The sequence below is a fragment of the Cardiocondyla obscurior genome, linkage group LG01, assembly GCF_019399895.1.
Source record: "Cardiocondyla obscurior isolate alpha-2009 linkage group LG01, Cobs3.1, whole genome shotgun sequence".
Classification (NCBI taxonomy): domain Eukaryota; kingdom Metazoa; phylum Arthropoda; class Insecta; order Hymenoptera; family Formicidae; genus Cardiocondyla; species Cardiocondyla obscurior.
Window position 1 is genome coordinate 7,377,200 of NC_091864.1, and position 23,422 is coordinate 7,400,621.

The following is a 23,422-nucleotide window of genomic DNA, read 5'->3' on the forward strand; positions in this document are numbered from 1 at the left end:
GACATTTTAAAACATTAATTTAAACAACCAATAATTAATTTACGCGTACAGCATGGTGATGCATATCTCCTTTAATATTAAAAATTAAAACTTATAAATCATGCATATAAAAAGTGTGTCCTTCTTGTTGCTTCTGCTTTTCCTTTTTTTTTCTTTTTTTTATTATTTTCTTATACTTCGCTGCATATACACGTTACAGGCCTATAGGTACAGACAGGTGAAGAAAATCGTGGTTCGTCTTTCAACTTTATTTTTTTTTTTATTATCGACTTCGGACCAACAGCGACGTCGCATTGAGCATTGGTTCGGGCTCGCCAATAAATAACGTAACGATTTTTCGTCTTCTTCGGTACGAATCGAAAAACGTAAGAAATTGAGTCGAGATTTCTCGTGGGACAAGTACGCGCATGAGAGAATCGTTTTTACGTAGTAACGTTTCTCTTTGCGGGATGAAAAATAACGTGCGCGGCTTTTCTCTGTGATTTCTCCCCACGGGAAAAAAAAATGGGTGAATCGAAAGAAACGCGCTCTCCTGAAAGAAAACGGAATTCGTAATATTCCTTGTCAAACCGAGCAGTTCGGAAAATATTGGCACCGTTTTAAAAATTAAACGTCACAATTTTATAATTATTAAATTGACACTAAGAGATTTATTATCTTCGATATCATTATAACTTCTATAATTGAACTCAATTTTGTTCGGATATTAAAATTTTAAACCTTACTTAAGTTTTTTTAAAATAAACCTTTATCTTCTTTTCAATTTTCCCATTTTTGGCTAAGTCGCTCCGATGAGTTTTGTGTATCCGTGTGTGTTTGTTAAAAAAAAGATCAAAATAAGATTTTAAAAAAATTATTAGTTGACGCGGCTTTTCGATCTGCTCTCGCAAGGAAAAAAAAAGAAAAAAAAATAGAGAAACGCCGTTTCGAGAATTTGCGTGACGTTAAACGATAATGCCAATAAAATCGAAAGAAAAAATAGTGGAGACTTTTGATAAAACTCGAGTGCGTAGTCTGGTCCGTAGCGGTGATATCATCAAGTACAAATGACACGACGTTCCATGGATTTATTCTTCGTTTACTCGATACCGTTTCGCTCATTTACGTCTATTGGACTCTCATCATTCTTGTCTTCGGTATATGAATATTCCTCGATACAATATAATACAACCATAATAGCAATAATCGCAATAATAATAGTAATAGTCAGTAATTAATAATAATAATTAATAATAATAATAGCAATATAATAAAAATCACCATTTTTCTCCATCACCGTCGTCATTGTCGTCGTCGTCATCGTCGTTTCATTATAATGTATTTATAATATTTATACCGTATGGGGTGTGCACGTGTTCGTGTCTGTCTGTGTCTCTGTGTGTGTGTGTGTGAATCCATACAATTACATCATTGTATCGCCGCGAGTTTAAGTATATAATTACAATCACTTATTAATATTCACAACTTAATAGTCGTTCGCCATTGCCTTTTATTCCCTTTGCTCTAGAAACAACGCGCAGTTATTACGTATGCTCCGTTCTGCCGTTTATTTATCGCTCTCACGATTATCATTTATTAATAATTATTATTGTTGCTGCTTAATTGTATATACAGAAGAGGTATATATTCAATAATATTAATTAATATTAAGTATATATAATAATTTAAGTTTACGTTTCACACGTAACTATTGTATGTGTGTATGTGTGTATGTTTTCGAGTGTACGCGTGTCGGTGTTTCTAAAAAAAAATTCGTCTAATTTCTCTCAATATCTTTTTCCTTTCTTCCTTCGGTATTATCTCCCCATTATTCTCATATAAGACCACGTGTGCTTTTTTTTCTCAATGAGTTTTTACAACGGAATAACATTCTCCGGTGACGATTTTTCATCTTCGACTTATCATACAATTCAGAGATTATATTCTGCCAATGTCGCTCTGAAAAAAAAATCAAAGTTAAATCACGTCGAAGTGCGACGCACCGAGATATTGCTAGAAAATTTATCTCAACTTCCTAAGTTCGCAAGAAGGGTGGTTACACGTGAAAATCAGATTTCGGGAGAATATAATTTATCTGAAAGTAAGACATTTCAAAAGGAAGCTACGAAGGAAGAGCTTTTCCTTCCCGTGGCATCACCGAAACTCGCGTGGCGACGGAATTTCCTTCTCTTTCGAAGCTACATTTTTTTTCTACATACGAAGGAACGGGCTCGATCATTATCTAGAAATAGTCTAGTCTAAAGTGATAACGTAGAACACTATTTTGTTCGTGTGTATCTCTGTTTCTGTGTTTGTATGTTCCTGTCTCTGTGTCTCTTTCTCTATCTCCCCCCATCTCTCTCTCTCTCTCTCTCTCTCCGATTTTTTTTTTATACTCTCACTTTCGCTTGTGTCCTAAGGACTAATTTGCTTTATAAACTAAGATGCCGCCTAAGCACGATATCATTGCTAAATTTCGCAACATGGACTCTTTTTTTTTTTTCTCTTCAATTGTTATTTTTTTTTCCTCTTTTTTCCCTTGCTGCGCTCACATTCTACCCACCTCTTATCCACCTCGTCTGTCGTTCAAAATATTCCATTTCTGTTATATGTATATTATTCATCCCCGTTTATCGCGCTAAGAAAAAGAATTATTTTTATATCACATGCGCACGCCCACAAACATGCATATGCATACAGACACTTTCTCTCTCGTTTTCGATCGGTTTTATAATTGATTATATCGTTACCCTCGTATTGATCAAGGTGGTTTCTACCGAGAGCCCTTATTCCTTTTTTACTCTTTTTATTTATACCCTAAATTGTATATATATATATATGTGTGTGTGTGTGTGTGTGTGTGTGTATAATGTACGGATTGAGATTTTCCCTGGTTTCGGAAGCGATTTCGGCGACTGCCAAGACGTCGACGGTATTCGTCGCTAACCGAGGACTCGATTCTGCTTCGCGAACGCGCAATACGGTCTCCGCGATATCCTCGAATGATGTAAAAACATTCAACGAGCAAGGCCGAAATGCGGCAAGTGACATAAAAATTGATAAAGCCATGAAGAAACAATTATTAATTATTTCACAAGAAAAAAAAATCCAAGGAATTAATTAATATATGTACATAGCAATTATCGAGCTTGAAATATTTGCAAAATTTTTACAATCTGAATATTGAACACCCTGTTTTAATCCTTCGTTCTTGGATATCGTGCATTGATAAACTATTTATTGCTCGTCAAACTTCACTGATGTTTAACTTGCAAAAGAGTTGCTTTAACAGAACGACAACGATTGCTTTTAAGAATCGAACTCAACGTTTGAAAATAAAAAAGTTAGAGCCCGCTTCATTATTGAAATAACGTCTTCGTCTAGCTTGAGATCAAGATCTATCTCTCGTTTCGTCCCCCTATCGTATTTCGGTCTCGAGTGTTCTAACGAATGTGGCTTTTCTTCCAAGGGTGTCAAGAAGGCACGTGACTGAAAGATATCCGCTATTCTCTATAGTCGGTTTTCTCTCGCTCAGCACGGATCAGTATCGTTTCATCTTCTTTCTGCTTCGATCGCTAATATTGCGCGTTTCGCGCACGTTTACCGAATTATGAGAATCGTATACAGTCATGTTCTACGTATTGAGAAGAGTGGGTTTAAAGTAAGCGCCGAGCTGGCCGCGACTGACCGCGATTACCTGAAGAAACGCGCCAGGAATTGCCTGGCGCGGTTTTTTACAAGACACACACCGGGCGGAAACATCCCTTCCTCTCTTCTACCTTTTTTTTTTTTTTTTTTTTTTTTTTTGCTATACGAGATAATAGTATCCTTTACCTTTCTTTTTATCTTTATTATTATCCTTTAGTATTTATTATGTTACTTTACTCATTATTTCATTATATCATTATTCGCTATCGTTTATTACTCTTGCTACTACGCTTGCTTTTAACTATGGAAACGAGAAGAACGTGGTACGAACTGCCCACTACTACGGTATGTTCGGTACTGTTATCTACATCTCTCTCTGTGTGTGAGAGCGTGTGTGCGTGTGCGCGCTCGTGCGTCTCAGAATGTGTTGTTAACGTCTAACTACCAAAATGTGTTTTTTTACACATACGCACGCACGCACACATACGCACAGAACGAGGACGACGTCCTCCGGTGTGATTCGGGGTTGCACTTTTCCCTCACTCTCCCCTAATCGTTCATTCCGATAAAAGTTTCCGAAACCGGGCAAATATAATTATCATTTCGTTCATTCTCTCTCTCTCTCTTTCTTTCACTTGTTTTACAGCGTATATCCAAAAATCTTTAGAAATTCTGTCTTGCGGTATATATATAGGTACAAATATCGCGGGGAGAGATTATCGTAGCGAATATTACAAAATTCTCAGTGTTTCTCTTTCCCTCTCTCTATCTTTCTCATTTCTTTTTTTTCTTCCTCGTATCGCAGACGGGAAAGAAACATTCGGAAGCGATTTCAACGATCCTCGAAAGTGATTTAAAAGATTGTGCTGGCTCACAAGAAGGAGCTGGACGAAATTTCATCAGGAATCACATAGTTTACCGAGATTTCCTTCAGCGCGCTCACTGTGCGAAGAAAAAGGCTTTTTTTTTTTGCAGTTTGTAAAATGGAAAAATAGTTGCATCTTTCTCTTTCTCACTTCCTTTTTCTCGTTTCACATTCTCACCTTCAATTACACCTCATCTCCGCTTTTCGGAGAGGCTACAACTTTTTTTTTTTATCAGAGTTTACTCTTGTGTATTTCCCTTCCTTGATTTTTATTCATTTAAGTTCGACGAGAGTCACCCTGTAAGTACGTGCACAAAGGTCCGCGGAAGTTACCCTGTGTGCAAGTGCAAATGCCCAAGAGATATAATCTGGGGTACGCTTTTCTTTTTTTTTAACTGCTAAGTATCATTCACTGATTAAATATAATTGACTTTACTTAACATGGTGGTGGCAAGGGCCGTAAAATATATCTTTTATGCGTCACGCCTTCGTTATTGAGATGATAACGTAGGCGCAATGAATTTATTAAGTGGCAGGGCGGAAAAGATACAGTTAATCCAGGCAGATATCAAAATGCCACTTTGAAAAGCATTAGAGAAAATTGGCAAATCAAAGATAGACTAAATGACAATTTTCATTTAAAAAGATTGTTCGAGAAATAAAATTGCCTTTTGTTATTTCGAAATGTGTCGCGTAAAGACATTAGATGAGTATAATTTTTTTTTTTTTTTCTGAAAGATTGCTCTTAAAAGACAATCCGTAAACTTTAAATTTATTGTCTAATTAGAATTTTGTGTTCAATCTCCAATAATAAAGATTGAGGAAACATAATTACATAGAATAATCCCTTTGATTAACTTATTTCTTATGGAATTAATACCTAGAACGCTGGGAAGAGATACGTTCGTTTTAATCTTAATCACATTACTTTCGATGAGGTGTTATTGCAAAATACAATATAATTTGTAGATATACATTTTTGACGAATTATTAGGCGCGTAGGGTAAAAAATAGCGCGGCGAGAGCATGCCAAAAGTGTTGTAGTGGCTTTTTTTAGTTTCATAATGAAAAAGCTCATTCATTATATACATATGAGGCATGTATATAATGCCAATATGCGAAAAAAGTACGATGATGGAGAGAGATTTTATTCGTCGTGGATTTACAACGCGACGACAACTAGTTGAATTTGTAAAGATTTTTGGCGCACTACTCTCTCTCTCTTTCTCTCTTTCTCTCTGCTTTCGTACACGCGACAAAATCGAGACAGCTTATTTGCAGCACATACTTGATTATTTTAACCGTGTATGTGCGATACAATTACGTCTAATTAGCAGTATCATCATTAAATTTTTTATTATAATTAGTGTTACAAAAGCTTGATTATATTTGGATCGGACTGTAGCAATATATTCACATAACTATCGTCGTGGAAAATAAAAATTTAACGTTTACATTATACAATTGTTCTTCATCGTCATTCATCGATTCGCTATTTATTTGTAGGTTTTCCTTGTCGATTCACGTAATAAATACAATTATTTCATATAGTTATCATCGGTATCAGCATCATCGACTCTCCCAACCCAGTTCACTCTCGTCCATAATTATTATGTACCGTTTCGCGATATTCTAGTCAAAAAGTGTTTTCTCCATTATATCATATTTCCCTATATATAACACGAATCACACGATCTATTAAAAAAAAAAAAAAAAAAAAAAAAAATAAATAAATAAAAAGATCATTAAACATTTGGCGAAGATTTACATCTTCGCAAAACAAACTAAGCGTCCCTTTTCGCCGCTTTCTATGCACAATGATATTTTATTCTACCGATTATTGCTTCGATTTAACATCGAATTCTCTCGGTTACTTTGTCGATTGCAAAATATTAAGCACCGTGAGTTTATCGCGCAGCACGTTGTACGCGAGATTGCACGAGAAGGGAATAGTAACGTTCATTTCGCTACTACTCGGGTACTAAGGGTATAAGCGATAATCGCGGGACCGTAGCGTCCCCGACGCAGAGATCGATCGTTGTGACATTGCACTACTTTATCATCTTTCTTTTTCTGCCTGTCGATTCAATAAAAATTAATCAGCATCCGCCAATCGTTCTTACGATACTACGAAACTACAAATGTAAAGTATTGTGAATCGCGATATCTACTGGCACTGATAACGATCGAGACGAAAGCACACCGAGCGGAGATGCGAAGTATCCGAACGAAAGGTACACGCTTACGGAAAAAAAAAATCGGTATCGCGCGATTATCGTGCGGACACTGTCGTTCACACACAGCACTAAATTCACAATAATCAATTGTTATGTACAAAAAATTCTATATCCCATCGATCGCACGCTCTTATCCCATTCGCGATACGATCGGTTTCGAGACTCGGCACGTGACGCGTCATTTCTTCGCACATTCCTCGCACTTCACACACGCTTTATTGCATTGCGCGGTATGCATACGTTGTACGGAGCCACATGAATTAAATATTAATAAACATTACCTAATTTATATTTCCTTCGCGACTCCCAGCGACTTAATAAAAACGAAATTCTAAGGATAGCCTCGTCCTGGTGATCACCCGCTACATCCGCGACGTGAAAATCGAGCGGCCTTCTGATAAGCTCTGTAATAAATTTACTTTTATCTTCTTCCTCTGTTATCGGCGTGCCCCGTACCAGAGCTCCGAATGAGCGTGGGGGTGGTTGCGTTAAAAAGTTACATGTATAATACATGATTCAGAATCGCGTGTTCCCATATGTGCTTAACAATGGTACGAAAAATATATATATAGTATATGTCGTTCGCGCGTAAACGATAAACACGCTCGATTGGCTCCTTCGGAAAATGTAACGGGCAATCGGTCACTTAATCCTCCGGAAGTTAAAGGAACAATCAGTTTCCGATGTTAGTAAAACTTCGTAATGGTATCACAAGAACGATATTTCTATGCATCGTTTCTCCTTCGCGTCAATTTTATTGCTATAAAATGCACGGCAAACATCGTTTGTAATTATAAAACGACCAGAAATTACGAAATCGCATCTACTTTCGAGTTCGCTGCGAATAAATTTGTACCCGATGGAAAGTCAAGTAGACAAAACGAGAAATCGAAAATAGAAATATCGTACCGGTGAAATAAGGACTTACAAGATCTCGAAGGAGGTGTTCGCATTGATTAAGGAAATGAATAAACTGAGGAGAAGAGAAAAGACGTTCGTGTCCAACAACCTAGGCTGGCAGTAGTTACGGTAGACGACAACGCACGACATGATAGCTTCTCTTCGGTTCAGGCAGTTCCATCCGCTCTTTCTCTCTCTGATCCTCTCTACCACAAACTTTTCCTCCAAATCTGAAGATGAACTTCTTTCATCTTCCATCCTTATCAAACCCCATTGCTCTGGTAAAACGTAAAAAAAAGCGACGAAAATGTCTTGAGGGTGCGATGGCAAAAATGCCGCATGACAGTCGCGAGTCTCACCTCCCGCAGAAGCGTTTATCTAAGTCACCCAAATCATTTTCAAGAGAGAGAAGATTGAACGGGGGGGGATCGTTAATTGATTATTTTCGAGACTAGATTCGTCACTTGATTAAACACGATGATGCCAAAAGATTAGAATTTATCTCCCGCAAAATTCGACACACACGGTGCGCTTCCTTTTTCTCGTCACGTTGTTCCCACTTGCATTTCTTGCTTTGTCAAAAGAGAAGGAGATAGGTTTGTGGACGTTAATTTATCTTCTTTCTTTTCTTCGTTCTTTCCACCTTTTTTCTTTTTTCAATTTCCCCTCCGTTTCCCGTTACGACGTTCCGACAATATCCAGGCGATAGGTCAAACTATCCGGATACTTTCTTGACGAGAAGGGGACTTATGGACGAGCTGCGCTCCGCTGGCGCGGTATCTACCGGCTCCCGGCACTCTCTGATGACTGAGGGACTGCCGCGGGATTGTGGCTTGTCTCGTATTCCATCACCTCTTGGTAGATCAGCTCCTTCCACTGATCCACCGTGTGTTCTCTTTCGTCCACGCTGTGGTCGTACGGGCCAGGTGCAGGCTAAAAAAAAACAAGCACAAATTAGAATTTATCATTAATTATAAAGCAAAATCATTTATCGTAAAGAAAAGAGAATTTATTTTCAATAAAAAAATTTCTTTTATTCTTTTTTTATCACGTTGAAAAATAATTGTTTCTTAACGTGTCACGCATTTGTTCGAATTGCGTTCGAATGTTTTAAACAATTTTTTTAAAGGTGCAGGGTTTCAATGTAGCGCCTGAAATTAAATCAGTGAGATTACGGATGTCGTGGCTTTCGTAGGAGATAGTACAATTCGAAGCGAGCATCCGTTTGCGCGATCAATCGATAGGGCCTACTTACAGCATTGACTTCCCCTTCGTCGTACCAGACGTTTATGTAATTGTGCAGCAACGCCTCGTCCACGGAAATGCGTCGCTCCGGGTCGATCACGAGCATGCGCGACAATAGATCCCTAGCTTGGCTCGCTAAAAGAGGAAGTAAAAACTGTTAAAAGGAAGAGCCAAGGGGGGAGGGAAGGCGAGGCGATGAGGAGAATGCGGATAATCTCGTCGTCCGCGCGTCCCGCGATCAATCTCGCGACGCCGGGCGTCGACTCGCTGACCTACTCACCTTTTAATCTATTGTGCTCCGAAGAGTCCGAGGGGAATAGGACATCCGGAAATAGCCTCTCGAAGGGATAGCCTGGATATCGCGGCCTGTTCTCCACGTAATTTCTAACAGTCGGCTGCAATCGTTGCATGAATTCCTGCGCCGGTGTGCCAAGTTGTTCTGTAGATAAAACGTAGCGGAAAGTTCTTCGAGATAATCACGATGCTCACGTTTAGTAACAAAGCATCGAGTAATCCTTCGGTATTGCGACCTTTACGAAAATTATTGAATCTTACGAGATAAAAAAATATCAACTAATTAATTGAAATAAATGCAATTATCCTTTATCGTTGCTGTTTGCAATTAGTGCAGATGCGAGAGTTGCAGCAAGCTGCAGATTAATCCTAATAAAATCGTTATTTTTTATTTGCACGTATATTATATTACGTTGCCAAGTAGTTGTCGATTATTATAATTATTAATGGAAAATGCAATCTTACCGATTATTTTGTTCCACTGGTCGATGTGATCCGTGCCGGGAAATAATACACCGCCACGTATCATCTCGCCCATGATACATCCCACCGACCAAATGTCCACGTTCTCTTTATACCCCATGCCCAAGATCACCTGGTGGAAAAAGCACGAGTGCGTCGAATGAAAGGGGTTTAGGGGAAAACTCGACAGAAGGGTTTAACTCACCTCCGGCGCCCGATAATATCGAGTAACGACATAGGGCGTCATCATAAATGTGGTACCCGCGGTCCTCGCCAAACCGAAGTCGAGAATCTTCAACGTGCAGTCGGATTTCACGACGATGTTGCTTGGCTTTAAATCCTACGTAAAAGGAAGAACTTTAACTAATTATTTCGCAGCTTGAGAATCGTCAGAGAAGCGATAAAAAAAAAAACGTTCGCGACAAACCCCCGAATCGGCCGCGAGAGTGTTTCGAGCGATTTGCATAACAGTCGCGAGGTAGCACCGTTCCCGGTTGTACGAATTTTAATTTCTCCGTTACTATTTCGGCGCAATTGTTGTATCGCGCTCTCATTTTTAATGAGCGCGATTCCCGGTTTAGCTATTCCATTATAACGCGCGGTGTGCGGAAAATTAATCGGCACGACGGCAGTTTATTTCTTTCGCGGAGCAACGGTAACCGCCGCAGCTACGGCGATATGCAGAAATTGTTCTCGCTAATGAATCTCGTTACGGTAGATTAAATGGCTTCGCCGGTTATGCAATTTTCATTGCGGCGCAAAGCGCGAGTGTCGACCCACCCTGTGGATAATGCCAGCGGAGTGCAAGTGCTTGATACCGCACAGCATCTGGTAGAGAAGGTACGACATGCGCTCGTGATCCAGATCCATCTGAATCACCTGACATAGGTTCGCGTCCATCAGCTCCATCACCAGATAGACGTCTTGAAACTCGTCCAGCGACCGTTGCGGCGTGAACGCGTTCAACAGACCGATTATCTACGAGATGATAAAGTAACGAACAATTAACGAAAGACTTTTTATTCTCGAACATCCTCAATAATTGCCGAATCGAATTTATCTTTCCAGTTAGCTCCTTTCTCTCATATAATTTATCTTCGTCTTATGCTTACTTAAAGACAGCACTTACGTTTTTATGATTCACCAGCTTCATGAGTTTGAACTCTCTATAGGCCCTCTTTGCGTGCGTCACGTTTTGAAAAGGTCTAGATAGCTTCTTGATCGCCACATTTTGTGCGGTGACGGTATCGTACGCCGCGCTGCAACAGACATAAAAAAGGATTTCAAGCTCGTTCGATCGTGTATGCTTAACCGCGTAATATTAAATTAAATATATCAAGTACAAAAGAAAAATATCAAAAATGCGTGTTTAAATTAATTTAATTTTTAATAGTAAAAATCTTTAAGTGCTTAGGTCACGTCCGTATAACGTCCGCAATTTAACAAGATGTCAAATTCAACTGAAACAATGAAAAGAAAAAAAAAAAAACTAATTTACTACTGTTTTAATAAAGACAACACGTTTTATCAAACAAAGTTTTCGTTAATTAAATTAATGCAAAAAAAAAATAAATTTAGAGAAATTCAATTTAATATAATTTAAAACAATTTACAAAAACCGGCTAATGAAGTACAACTGCAGAAATGCGGAAGCGTAAAGGTCAAAAGATATGTATTGTACGTATCAATTTATCGGCAAATTTAATGCACTTGGACGTGGTGTAAGCGCTCCTTGACGTATAAATAAAATTATATATTAAAGTTAGTGAAAATGACAGAGAAGTAGATGTACTTGCAGCGTATGATCCATCATACAGGCCGTAAATTTTACTCACCAGACGATACCCTGAGCGCCGACGCCACGCGGTACGACGTCGACGTATCTCTCGGGTATGCAAAGCTCGGTGTCGCCGAAAACGTGACGACGATAGCCGCTCCGAACGTTGCTCGATTCCGTTGCGTTCGTCGCCATCGCATTACCTCTTTTATTTTTTTTTCTTTTTTTTGTCTTTCAATTCTTTCTTTAGTTCTCTCTCTCAGACTTGTGGCTTCAGTTCTCGCGCCTTAACTTAGGTAGGGTATATCACGCCTCTAGCTACCAAACCAACGACACAAGAACTACAGGAAACGAAAACGATCAAGCCGATCGCGGCGACGGAGAAAATTTATCGTCGCCACGCAGATTACGAGTCTAAGGTAATATCACGATTTATTAAGCAAAAAAAAAAAAAAGAAATATAATTCCATCCATTATATAAATGTTTTCAATTTACATTGAAAACATTGTATTATCAACTTCTGCTTCAAAGATATTTTTATCGAGTAATAAAAAGCTCATTTATTCCATTAAATTCATTATTCGCGAAATAAACCGTCCGGGAACGTAAATTAAAATACATCTGCGGTGGCAGATGACAAACTTAATTATTTATCGCGAAAATAAAGTACCTTGTTGAAAGATACTAAATTATATTTCGCGTCTCGTTCGTTGTAAAACGCGTGGCATTTCGCAAAATGTAATTTTTCTCCGTCAACCGCCGCAACAATTTCACCGACAGCAATCTCGAAGGACAAACGAGCGTAATGTACGTAATTTTGAACGAGCACGAATTAGGCCCGTCGCTCTACCTGGCAAAAGATCTTTTTTCCCATCTGTTTCTCTCTCGATTCTCCTTTGAGAACGGTGTCGCGTGATTTCATGCTTGATTGTCGGAACCATCCGTACAACCTAATACACTTTTCTTCAGCGTGCAAATTACTCTTGCATAATTATCTGGTAAGACATATCTCGCGGCAATGCTGCGAATATAATTAATTGTGCCAAAGTTGTTGGATAGATCCAAAAATCATGCAGAGACAAGCAAATCGGCAAAATAAAAAAGTAGAAAAATTAAAATCACTAATAATATTGCTAAAACATAACTGAAAAATTAAATAATTGTTTAAAGAATAATTTTTTATTAAGCTTCATAAAAAAAAATAAAATTAATAAATAAATAAGAAAAAAAATAATCTCCGGTATTTCTGAAAGCAAGAATTAACGTGCAGGTCACAGACTCCACCGAGGATAATATCCGGCCGTCGTTAGCCGATTTCCTATCGCATCTTAACCTACCTTCCATGCACACGAAATCAACCGTCCTTTTCGAGAGCAGCTCGCTCCTCGCAGGGCGAGACAAAACGAAAAGGCGCCTCGCATATTTCCCGTAATGGACCGCGCTACGGCAGAATTTTTATCGAAAACCGATATCCGCATTCTCTTGGACCGTTCGTTCGACTTACCTGCATGCCACGGCCATTGCATGCTGTTCGAGATTGCGCTTTCTCGAATAATGCAGTATTTCAGTTCCTATCGGACGTTAAAGAGGAGACACGCGCGAGGCACCGAGAATGACTATCCGGAAAACGATCATCGTGATGGATATTCGCTTAACATACGATCGATAATGTTCACTGTAATTTCAACAATCGTTCAAGTACAAGTTTGAAAACGTAAATTGGCTATCGGGTTAATGCTAGACCGTTCCGTAGAGATAAAATGGAAAAAACGGAAATAACGTTTATTTGCGAAATTATTAGATAAGCTACAATAGTTAGAAAGAATAATAACCCGCTATTAAACGGTATAATAATCTATCATTAAATTTAGCTATTTCCAAAACTATTCAAAACTCGAGTAAACCAATGTATTAGAGTTACATTTAAATCCAATGCTTCAAAACTTGATTCGCAATATTAAAAGAGAAAATAAAAGATAAAAAAAATTAACAAGATATTATAAATTAATAGTAAATTTTGATTTCAAGTCCTTTACAGTTTCCAAGTCAATTACAGTCTTTCCTTTCATTTTTGTATCAATTCTTTCCTACCATCTATTCTAGTTACGATCGTATTTACCCTCCATCGATTGTTGCAACGTCTAAATATCGTTCTAAATATCCTCGAGGTATACAGGAAAGAACGCTCGGATATTCGTTCAAAGATCAGGTATCGACTTGGATGAGAAACGCTCGTGAAACTGTCGTCTGGGACGATTTTTCCGACATCACGCCGCTGGCTTACAAGGAAAGGGCGTTCTGTCTCTCGTCGTCGCGTTGCCCCCAGTCGCCCGAAAACACCCCGCGTGCTCTCGCGGAAATCCCGACATTCCCCTTCGTTCCGAATCGAATTGCCCGATTTACTTTGTCTCCCCCTTGTTTCTCTGCACGTCGCACGACGTCTCCTGTTCCGTCGGCGTCGATCTCGCCCGGTCCCCAAGCGCGAATAAAAGAAATTGCAGCTGACCCCCTTCCACCCACCAAGATATACGCCGACGTAACGATACAACATGCGCTCGGCTTCGAATCCACTTGGAAACTTTTATCTCTGACGGATGTCGGTATTATTATCAGCTGCATACGTACATCGAGCGGGGGTTATTTTATTTAGGAAACAGGTAACACCGAGAGATATATTAAAGCGAAACGTAACGTTCGCTAGAGCAGCTTGGAATTTTCAAGCAAGATTTACCGGCTCGGCGACTCGCACGTGTCTCTTCCTGTCTCTAATGGTTGTAAAAAAAAGAGAAAAAAAACCTAACTGTAAAATTGGCAACGGCTTACTGGAGTACTCACCAGACTATTCCCTGCGCGCCCGATCCGATAGGCTTGAGATTTTGGTAGCGCTTCAGGATGGTGAACTTGGTGTCCCCGACTTCGACCGTGTAAAACATGGCGGACAGCCGGGTTGTCATGTCAGGCCCCAGGTAAGGCATGCGCCTCGGTGTTCGTCTCTCCTGCTGCTGCTGTTGCACCTGAGCCGCCGCTTGCGCCTGCACGCCGTCCACCCCGCTGGAGCACTCCTGGTGCACTCGACGGGGACTTACGCTCTTAGCCACTTTGGACGCGAGATTTTCAATGTACCCACGGAATTAGCAGTGGCTACAGTCGAATCAGACCGCTCCAAGAGCAGATCGCGCTTCAGCACGCTGCTGTCCGATGAATTCCTGCGTACTCCAGAATTGTCTGCAACAGAAAAAAAAACCATTGAAGCATAAGCCCACTAAATATCATTGCATTTAATTATTTCCTCAACAACAGAGATCTGAAAGAATAAGTAGAAAAAAAAGCATCTGATAAGGCTTTGTTTCTCACGTGAGAATTTCATATAACACTTTGATAATAATTTATATCACGGATGGGCTAGCAAAGCGCGACGTTTGCAAATCAGCGATACTTAAATTCGATCGGAAAGGGTTTTCTAATGTAAGACTCACGAAAGGCAGCGAACTAAGGCGGAGTGTCGGAGAGGAAACTTGCCAGCTAAAGGATCACAAAGACGTTTTCGTCAGTTTGCAGAAACTAGCGATCTCCATCAGCGAAAATTGCAACGAAAGGGAGATGAAGAGAGACGTGAACTCGGGGAATCCCATCAACGAGCGCAGCGGTGGCAGCTGTATAAATCATTAAAGATAATAGCGCCTGTCGCTGAAACACGCGATGGGGAGGAAGGGTAACTATCTGTGGCATCTCACTCCGAGTGATCTGGGTCGTCTCGTCTCTATGTGTACGTCGTTATCGACGTGACCGCCGCGGTAGCGAATACTTTTGCGAGCGCGCTTTCGCGCGCGCCGATATCTCTCCTAGCACCTCGGGCTGGGATTCCCCCAATTATTTATAGCGACTGTCGCAGACGTAGACCGACGTTTGTGCTCTTCGTGGTTTGTCCGTACGGACCCAACCACCTCCCGGCGTTCACCACCTGCTATTAATTACGCAAACGTGTTGACGAATGTGAATTTATTTCAACGTCAGAGGTACATTAAAAAATCATCGCGACACGCCCGTGAAAAGATTTAATCTAAATCTAATAACTGCGTACTTTAAAACTAATATTTCAACCAGCGCGACGTATCGGCATACGGCATACGGCTCTTCGCCGTAACGTAATATTTGAGAACAAACGCTTCGATCGTGATCTATTTTGGCCGAAATATTTTATAACTCGCGGCAGATTGATCGTCCCGTCAGAAACGTCGTGCAAATTGATACTACCATAACGCATACACTCACCATAAACAGGCGGCCATTGTGGGATGCGGTGACGGAACGCTGATACCCGTCCGTGTGGGACGGACGCGGAAGCTGGGATCTGCAAGCAGACAGAACAGAGACGTCTCTCAGTGAGCGTGTCGACGGGAATTTGCATTCGTTCCGCGGATGCGTTAATGTTGCACGCGTACATACGCGAGCGGTGCATCGATCGCCGCCGTATGCCAGCTTTCTTTCGGTCGATATCGTTGCACCGCTATGTTAATCAATGCCGCACGTGCGGTGCTGCCGACGCAAAAACGCATTTACCGGGGAACAAACGACTTCGACATCCGTCGAATCATTCTGTAATTCTGTTTCATCGAATCCGGCTCGGTTCGGCTACGGAAGCGTGAAATATTACTTCTCTTTCTCCCGTAGTAGCTTTAAAAATTTCTCATTTTTTTTTTTTTTATACATTTTTATTACCGCAAGTAGAAGCGCAGCTATTAATTCAAGAAGATAATTAATATTTTTATTTTTATCGGCGTATTTTTCGTTTGACTATATTATAGTAATGTATTATGCATATAATGGAGACATTGAATAATTTCAACTCGACCAACTGTCGACGCGAACTCGGTATTGCAGAATCGATTCGCCGGTTCAATTACAACGCGAATAATAGGGATTAATTACTATCGTCGGCCAATCGCTTTCGTTCACTTCTTATCTCGCGGAATATTTAACAGAATCCTCGGGGAAGCGACGCGAATCTCGATGCTGCATAATTAAGTTAAAATCGATCGCCGCAGAAATTGCAACTCGGGTTAGAATCGCGCGTCGTGAAAAATGTACCCTCGATGCTCAATAATTTACAACGACTCTATTCGTACCGAATTGGGAGTGGCATATACAAGTGCAAGCTGCGTTTAATTCCTCAAATCGCGTATTTGACGGGGATGTTCCCGTCGATTTATTTCTGCGGACAGTCTCGCCTAATGTTCGTCCCGCGAACTTCGGCGCCGAGAGAAAGAGAAAGAGAAAAAGAGAGATAGAAAGAGAGAACTCTATCCGTCCCGCGTAGGAACGTTGTAAAAGCAGCACGAGTATGCCGACCGGTGCACGTTAATTCAAATATATACCGTGTCTAAAATTAATATAAATTAGCGCCGCCGTCGAGTCCGCCGGAATGCCAACGTCGTTCCTGTAAATTGAGACAAGTCGCGCGCGGTCCGCGACCACCGCGCGACGAGATGCTCCAGCTACTCTTTAACTAAACCGCCTTGTAATGGCCCCGTTGTTCTTGCCAGATACATACGTTTGCACTCGGCGTGTTCGCGAGTAAATAAACGCGCGACAAAAATTACGTTAAATTAGCCAAATTTGTTACTCAATTTTTTTAAGACTGTTATCGATTTTTTTAATTAGAAAAGATTACGCAGAGTGTCTTCGATTTCGTCGAAAGATCGGTGCGTTAAGTGTGATAATTATTTAAATGCAACGAGCATTTAAATAAACTTTCGTTCCTTTTGAAACGTGTAAAATTTGCTGCGCATTTTGTACAATTACATATATCAGAACTATTGACGGTAACTCCGCGTCAATCGGCGTTCAGGCACAAAAAGGGGAAAAAGAAAAAAAAACAATTTGCGAGCCGCAATTGCGTTCGAACGCAACTCGCGCTGGTTCACGTTGCACAAAGCAATGTTAACCAGGATTGTTTCGTTAACCGAGTTCTAACACAAAAAGTTACAGCCCGTTGGCTTTGTGGAGCACACGGTAAACTGATGTACACATTTGGTTTCACTGTTAAAAAAAGAAATGACAAGAATGTGAAGAGAATAAAACTCGCGAACCCAGTTTACGCCGGCAAAGAGAATTACGCGATTCCGGCGCTAAGAATAATTTTTCCGAAGAAGGCCAAAAGGTCAGCCTTCCGAATTACAAGCGGAAACGACGAAGCTGACGACTATCGTCGCTTCTCATCGATTTTAATCTGTAAACGAACAAAGAAAACGGCGACGGTGGCTCGTGAAAAAACGTCCCCGAAGTGTCGTCAAGGGTGAGCACAGGGCGAATCCGTTTCGAAGGGTCTCGGAAGGTCGTTTCGAATCGGTAGGGACACCCGGCGCCTCCGGTTACTCAGACGAACGATAAATAGTACCGGAAAGTTACGAAACTAGTCTTCTCAATTAAAGACGATCGACGTAAATAAGACGCAAAGTGATCTCGATCGAGGCGCAATAAATATTTTCTCTACGGAATAACTGCAGAAAAGAGATCGAAGATTTTTCGTACCCACAAATGCGAGAGAGGGAGTTTTTACAAGTGCAAAAATTCATATGCTCGCTGGAGTATACAAGTTGTAATACAATCGTATGAAATATTCATGTCCCTTCTGAGGGAAAAGTAATAATTGCAAAAGTACGGAAATTCTGGAAATACATTTCCATTTCTAAAATTACACGATTAAATTTAAACATCGGAAGTTATTTACAAACCGAGACACGATTTACTTCGTCACTTCGTACTTCTTTTCCTCATTAGACAACAGTTATCTTGACGAGCATAGCCGAACGCGCAGAACTTTCGGGACATCGACGGATCTGAAACGATCCAAGTTGATCGGAGCTCCATTTCGTCCCCGTCATCTCCAAACCAAAATTGTCTAGAGTTCGTAGTTAAAAATAAAACCTATTCGATCTAGTAGAGAATAGAGAAGAGGGAAAAGAAGCTAAAAATATTGTAAACTTCCTCTTTTGTTTAAATTAACCGAAATCAAACGGATAAACTTTAAATAAAATAATTGTAGAATAATTTCAAACAATAAAATACAAAAAAAAACTTCCCATTAATTTTTTACAACGCGAGAAAAATATAATTTTGTTATTTCAAAGCTGCGATAAGATTAATTTAAATCTCGTAAAATAGTTTACGAAGATTTAAAGTCAAGAAATGTTACAGCGATTTATTTGTATGTAATCGTGTAAAGTATTTTCAATCTCACACGTCCAACTGATTTCGTACTGTAGACGGAAGTAAACGAGATAGCGAACCTATCTATGTCTCAAGAGCGGACCGATAATGCATGGCGAGGCTGCTCGGTCGAATCAACGCGAGCTGTCTGTTATGAAAGGGAGACGGAATGTCGATTCAGATATTAAATTTCCTTGCGCCTGACATTCCCTGCAGTGCGCACGCGAGGCTCGTTCCTATTTCCCACAGGACCCCGCCGACTCCTGTCGGAATGCATTGCTCACCCCGTTCGCTTTTACGGTGTCGCTTTTATCCGACCGTGTTACAAGACTCGTAATAGCCGACCTGTCTCAGGACGGCGATGAGCGGCCCAGCCTCGACCACGTCCGTCCGAATGAAACATTGTACGTTTTTATCGCGATCGGAAAATTTTCAGCTGCGCGTAAAAAGTTGCACAATTCGTATTTGTACTAAAAAAAAAATACTCCAAATTCTAACTCTGTTAAACAATTTAGAATATTAAAAAAAAAAGGGCAATTTCTTATTGAGTCAATAATTTTCATTGAATGGGAAAACCAAAATTATGGATTTATCTTAAAATACATCATTAATTAATGTACAGAAAAATTTAAGTATTTATTCTTAATAAATAAAAAATTTTATTGTGACGATTTTTCATTGCTAAATTTTCTGTTACATATTATTTTCGTTATTCTTCAAAGAGACTCTAACAATTACACAGAAAAATAAAAATTATCTTTTGAAATAGCTCTCTAACTCGGTTGTTAACTGAAAGATTAAGGAATTGTATTCGTATTCGTAGCCGATCAAGCGGTTAATTTTCCTGCGTGTTCGAGACGCTTCGAAGTCCTAAGAAAATCGAATTTACTCCCTCGATAAAGCACAGAAAAGTCGAAAATTCTGACGTCCTACTTGAAAACATTCTCTTAAAGCGTATATCCTTCGTGCGTCTGTAAGCTTTTCGATTTTCCTTTACGGTCATTAAATACACGTCTCTGCGCCAATATAGAATCATATTTTTCATCTGTCAAAGTCAGGGATTTCTCTCGCTACTAAAAGTCAAATTCACTTGTATTACTCTTGATTCATAACATTATTATATTGCGTTTAACACAAAAAAAAATAAAAAATTAAAATTAAATAAATTTTCAGAACAGTTAATTTTTTTTAAATAAAATCAAGAAAAAATAAAGAAGTTAATCAAAATAATTTTGAATTAAAATAATAAGTATTTTACTTTAAAAAATTATTACAACGTTACACAATACTTTAACGAAAACAGTAATAAAAAAATATTAAAAAAAGAAAAAATTAATAATAATAAAAATCTAAAGCGAAGACTAAATATCGAGGGAGATGCGAGAAAATCATTGAGCGAAACCATTGATGGCGAAGAACGTCGATAATTCCGTGCCGTGGCATTGCCCAGCGAGAGGAAGATTCATCCCTCAATCAGACCCCGCCCTAGAGATTTGTCAGATAAGAAGTTGTGCGCGATAAATTTCACTTTTTCTCTACCGCCTATTACTTTACCATTTTTCCCTTTTCCCTTTACCTGCGACTTGTGTCGACCGATTCCCGTGATTTAAATTTGTTCGATGTCGTACGACATAGCTTTCAAAAAAATAATAACAATAAAAATACGGATTTCTAAAATAAGATAATGTAGGAGAAAATTAATCAGAGTTCACATAATAGAAATAACATTTCGCGTAAATAAATAATCTCGAAGTCCGTTCACGTGCTCGTCATTAAAGGAATCAACAGTATTCGCAAACCAAACTAACGTAACCGAAAAGGGAGAGCAGCAGAATGTCCGTTTGCGAGATCAACGCCTCCGCAAGCTCGAATTGCAAAAGCTGCCTGGCGATTTAACGGTATCGCGTTGTCTTTTGGCAGTGCCCTCGGTAATTCGAAACCACTGTTTTGGCCGACTTGTGCACGATCGCAATAATGGCGCTAACGAGTTGACGCCACCGCGCCGCTTTCTGGACCACGGCGACATAACGGGCCGATGGTCATAATTCCGCCGTTCCGTCGCGTCGCCGAGAGAGCCTCGCGAGTCAATTAACGCCACTGGAAGAGAACCCGAGAGAGGAGATCTATTTAACCCCTTAACGCGATTTAAATGCGCCGACCGAGTCGTAAACGAGCAACTGTAGGCGTAGACAGTTTTCAGGACGCACTTAAAAATCAGAGAATGCGTACTAATAGATATTTGAACGTGCATTCTCTAATACATTCATGTAGAAATACGTAAGATGTACATTATAATTTTAAACCGATAAATTAGTTGAACGGGAATATCAATTTTGTAAGAAATAATCTTGTAACATTACGTAGATAATATAACAATAGAAAAATACGTTAAACTGATTTTTTTTTTTTTTTTCATTGAATACATAACTTTTACGGAACGTTAACGTTAATGAGGTAAAGACGCGTTTCATTCTCCGAATATTAAATCCCTATAATTAAATCCAGGCTTAGAGAAATTCATAAGCGAGTTAAATACAATAGCGTAATCTAAATATAAATTCAGAAGAGTACATAACGCGTGGTCGTACCCCACAAGGCGTTTTAACGAGAAGGCATTAACGATCTTCTCTGTCTTTTCTCTTCCTTTTTCTCGCTTCTCAGGTATATCGCGGCGTGGCAAAGTGACGCCGCGCGAGCGTTTCGTTATTGAATGTTAAATTCGTCGGCGTTCCCTCTACCGTCACGGTAATTACTCCCAATCAGTATTCCGCGGACGGCTGCCAGAGAGGAACGTCCCACCTCATCTCACCCTCTTCGGCACGACACCGGTAATTACCCGACGATTCGCCGGGACGAGAAGGCGAGATCAGTTGCGGGTTCATCGACCGAATTTTCCCGAGGAAGAAGGAGAACCGGGGCGGGCGGGCAACCGGAAGCGACTGGGAAACCGCGAATAATTGCGGCTTCGTAAGATGGACAAGCGAAGGAACGGGCGGACGAAGGCGTCTTGAATAAATCGCGACGATAATTGGCAGAGAACGAAGAGCGACGGTTTCACCGCGGTTCGCCACGGTGGTTCGCCCGCGAGATATCTGGTTGAACCGGCCCACCCAAGCGACGTCCCCGTACCGCCTAATCGTTTAGTGGGTCTCCTCGGCTCAACGGGCCGGCGTTAGACACCCAGGAGCTAATCTTTCGCCGCGTTAAACTCGATACGATCGTTTTCGTAAAATAACCCCGTCTAAAACTGATATAATATCGTAAATTAATATATTTTCTGCAAGAGAAAAAAAAAGCAGCAAAGACTTTCATTTACGTTTAATAACGTCGAATTAATTAACTGACAGACTTTTGGTGCTTGTATATTTATGCACAGTGTTTTCGAAAGAAAGACAAAAACGAGAGAGCTGCGCAGTTTTTCGAAATGTCACGGCGTCAGTAGAAAAGCATTTATTAGGAACGACGATCACCGTTACGAGAGCAAACGGCCGCCGGGTCGGTAGAGTAAAAGCGGGAAGTACGATTCTCATGGCCGTAAAAGCTCGTAGCCGCGTCTACAAGATCGTAAGCCTTTGGCCATTACTCGCCGCGTCGTCGTACGCGAAAGAAAGAGAAGATAAGACTTCGGTCCGCAACTGTAATGGCCGTTCTATAGCAAAAAAGACTCGTTAGCAAATCGTTAGCCGCACATTTCCGCCAGTCCGGCGGTGCTATCTGTTGATTGCCGCGGAAAAAAAATTCGAGGATATCTCGATCGAGGGAATATCGGACGACACGGAGGCGACAGCTACTTGCCAATATGAGACATGTTCGGGTAAGCCGCAAACCGATTTTCCAGCCAAGTGCTCGGGCACTGGTGAAAATTTTCTTCATTATTTTTTGTTTCTCTCCACGAATTTAAGCGTACACGTAGATTAAAAAATTTTATTTAACTCGCAAAAAAATGTCCCAAAAGAATTATTAATTTCTTCGACAAGCTTGTAAAATTTTAATAAACAATTTCAATAATAGGAAAATCTTAAAATTCTATTTTACGTAGTATATTTCGTACGGAATACTTTCTATGACGTGAATTCTTGCAATTTCGAATGCAAGATGTGCGATTGAATTTTTTGGAAAGCGAGTGACGAAAAAGGGAAACAAGGTATCGGAGAAGAGATCCCCGAGAGAGGCCAGACGAGGGAGCATTTCGTGAATTTCAAAAATGCCACCAGCGTCGTGACAGACAGAGCTACACGCGGTGCTTCTATTTATATGCGGTTGCATGCGAAATTGGGCGATCGCGGTGAAAGAGCGGTCGAGGCAGTTCGCGAGCGTTCGATCGAGTTCCCGCTGCGGGAGGGGAGAAAAAAAAGTTGCAATTTCGTCGTCTTGAGGGCCGCGACGCGACAGCGACCGGCATCGGAGTGAAATATTGGACGGCATCGTCGGACACAAATCAGCGTCAAAAGTTGGCGCGAATTACGGGGAGCCTGTCGCCCGCAGAAAAAGCGGTTATACGTTCGGAGGCGTGAACAAGCGCGACGGATACTTTGAATTAACTTAAGACCCGCCGCGAGAGAGATACGTCTGTTTGGTCTGTGAAGATAATGGAATACCGCTCGCGTGAGAGAATTTCGGCGCGAGTCCAATCTCGCGCCGCTAGGCATGAATTCCGTTGCAAAACGTATACCACTCTTAAAATTAACCCTGACAGGACGTAGAGAATTTTTTTTTTTTTAGCCTGCAATTAAAACTTTAATTACACTACCGCGTATATGTTTACTTCGGGAACAATTTCCATGATTTTACAAATCCCTGTCCTC

General features: G+C 40.4%; 1 protein-coding gene across 6 annotated transcripts in view; it reads right to left on the minus strand.

Moving 5' to 3' along the window:
• Positions 1–230: 230 nt before the first annotated feature.
• Bsk (mitogen-activated protein kinase dJNK) overlaps positions 231–23,422 on the minus strand; it is an 83,265-nt gene continuing 60,073 nt past the window's right edge. For 3 of the 6 annotated variants that reach the window (XM_070664549.1, XM_070664558.1, XM_070664573.1), the window contains 9 exons: positions 15,681–15,759; positions 14,244–14,633; positions 10,760–10,889; positions 10,411–10,608; positions 9,836–9,970; positions 9,634–9,763; positions 9,155–9,313; positions 8,885–9,009; positions 231–8,562 (listed from right to left, as the gene is read on the minus strand). In XM_070664549.1, the coding sequence (XP_070520650.1) occupies positions 8,410–8,562; positions 8,885–9,009; positions 9,155–9,313; positions 9,634–9,763; positions 9,836–9,970; positions 10,411–10,608; positions 10,760–10,889; positions 14,244–14,383 (1,170 nt within the window). In that variant the 5' untranslated portion in view covers positions 14,384–14,633; positions 15,681–15,759 and the 3' untranslated portion in view covers positions 231–8,409. Of the gene's footprint in view, positions 8,563–8,884; positions 9,010–9,154; positions 9,314–9,633; positions 9,764–9,835; positions 9,971–10,410; positions 10,609–10,759; positions 10,890–11,465; positions 11,726–14,243; positions 14,634–15,680; positions 15,760–23,422 lie in introns of those variants that run through there. The other 3 variants (XM_070664563.1, XM_070664582.1, XM_070664591.1) reach the window with 2 other exon arrangements.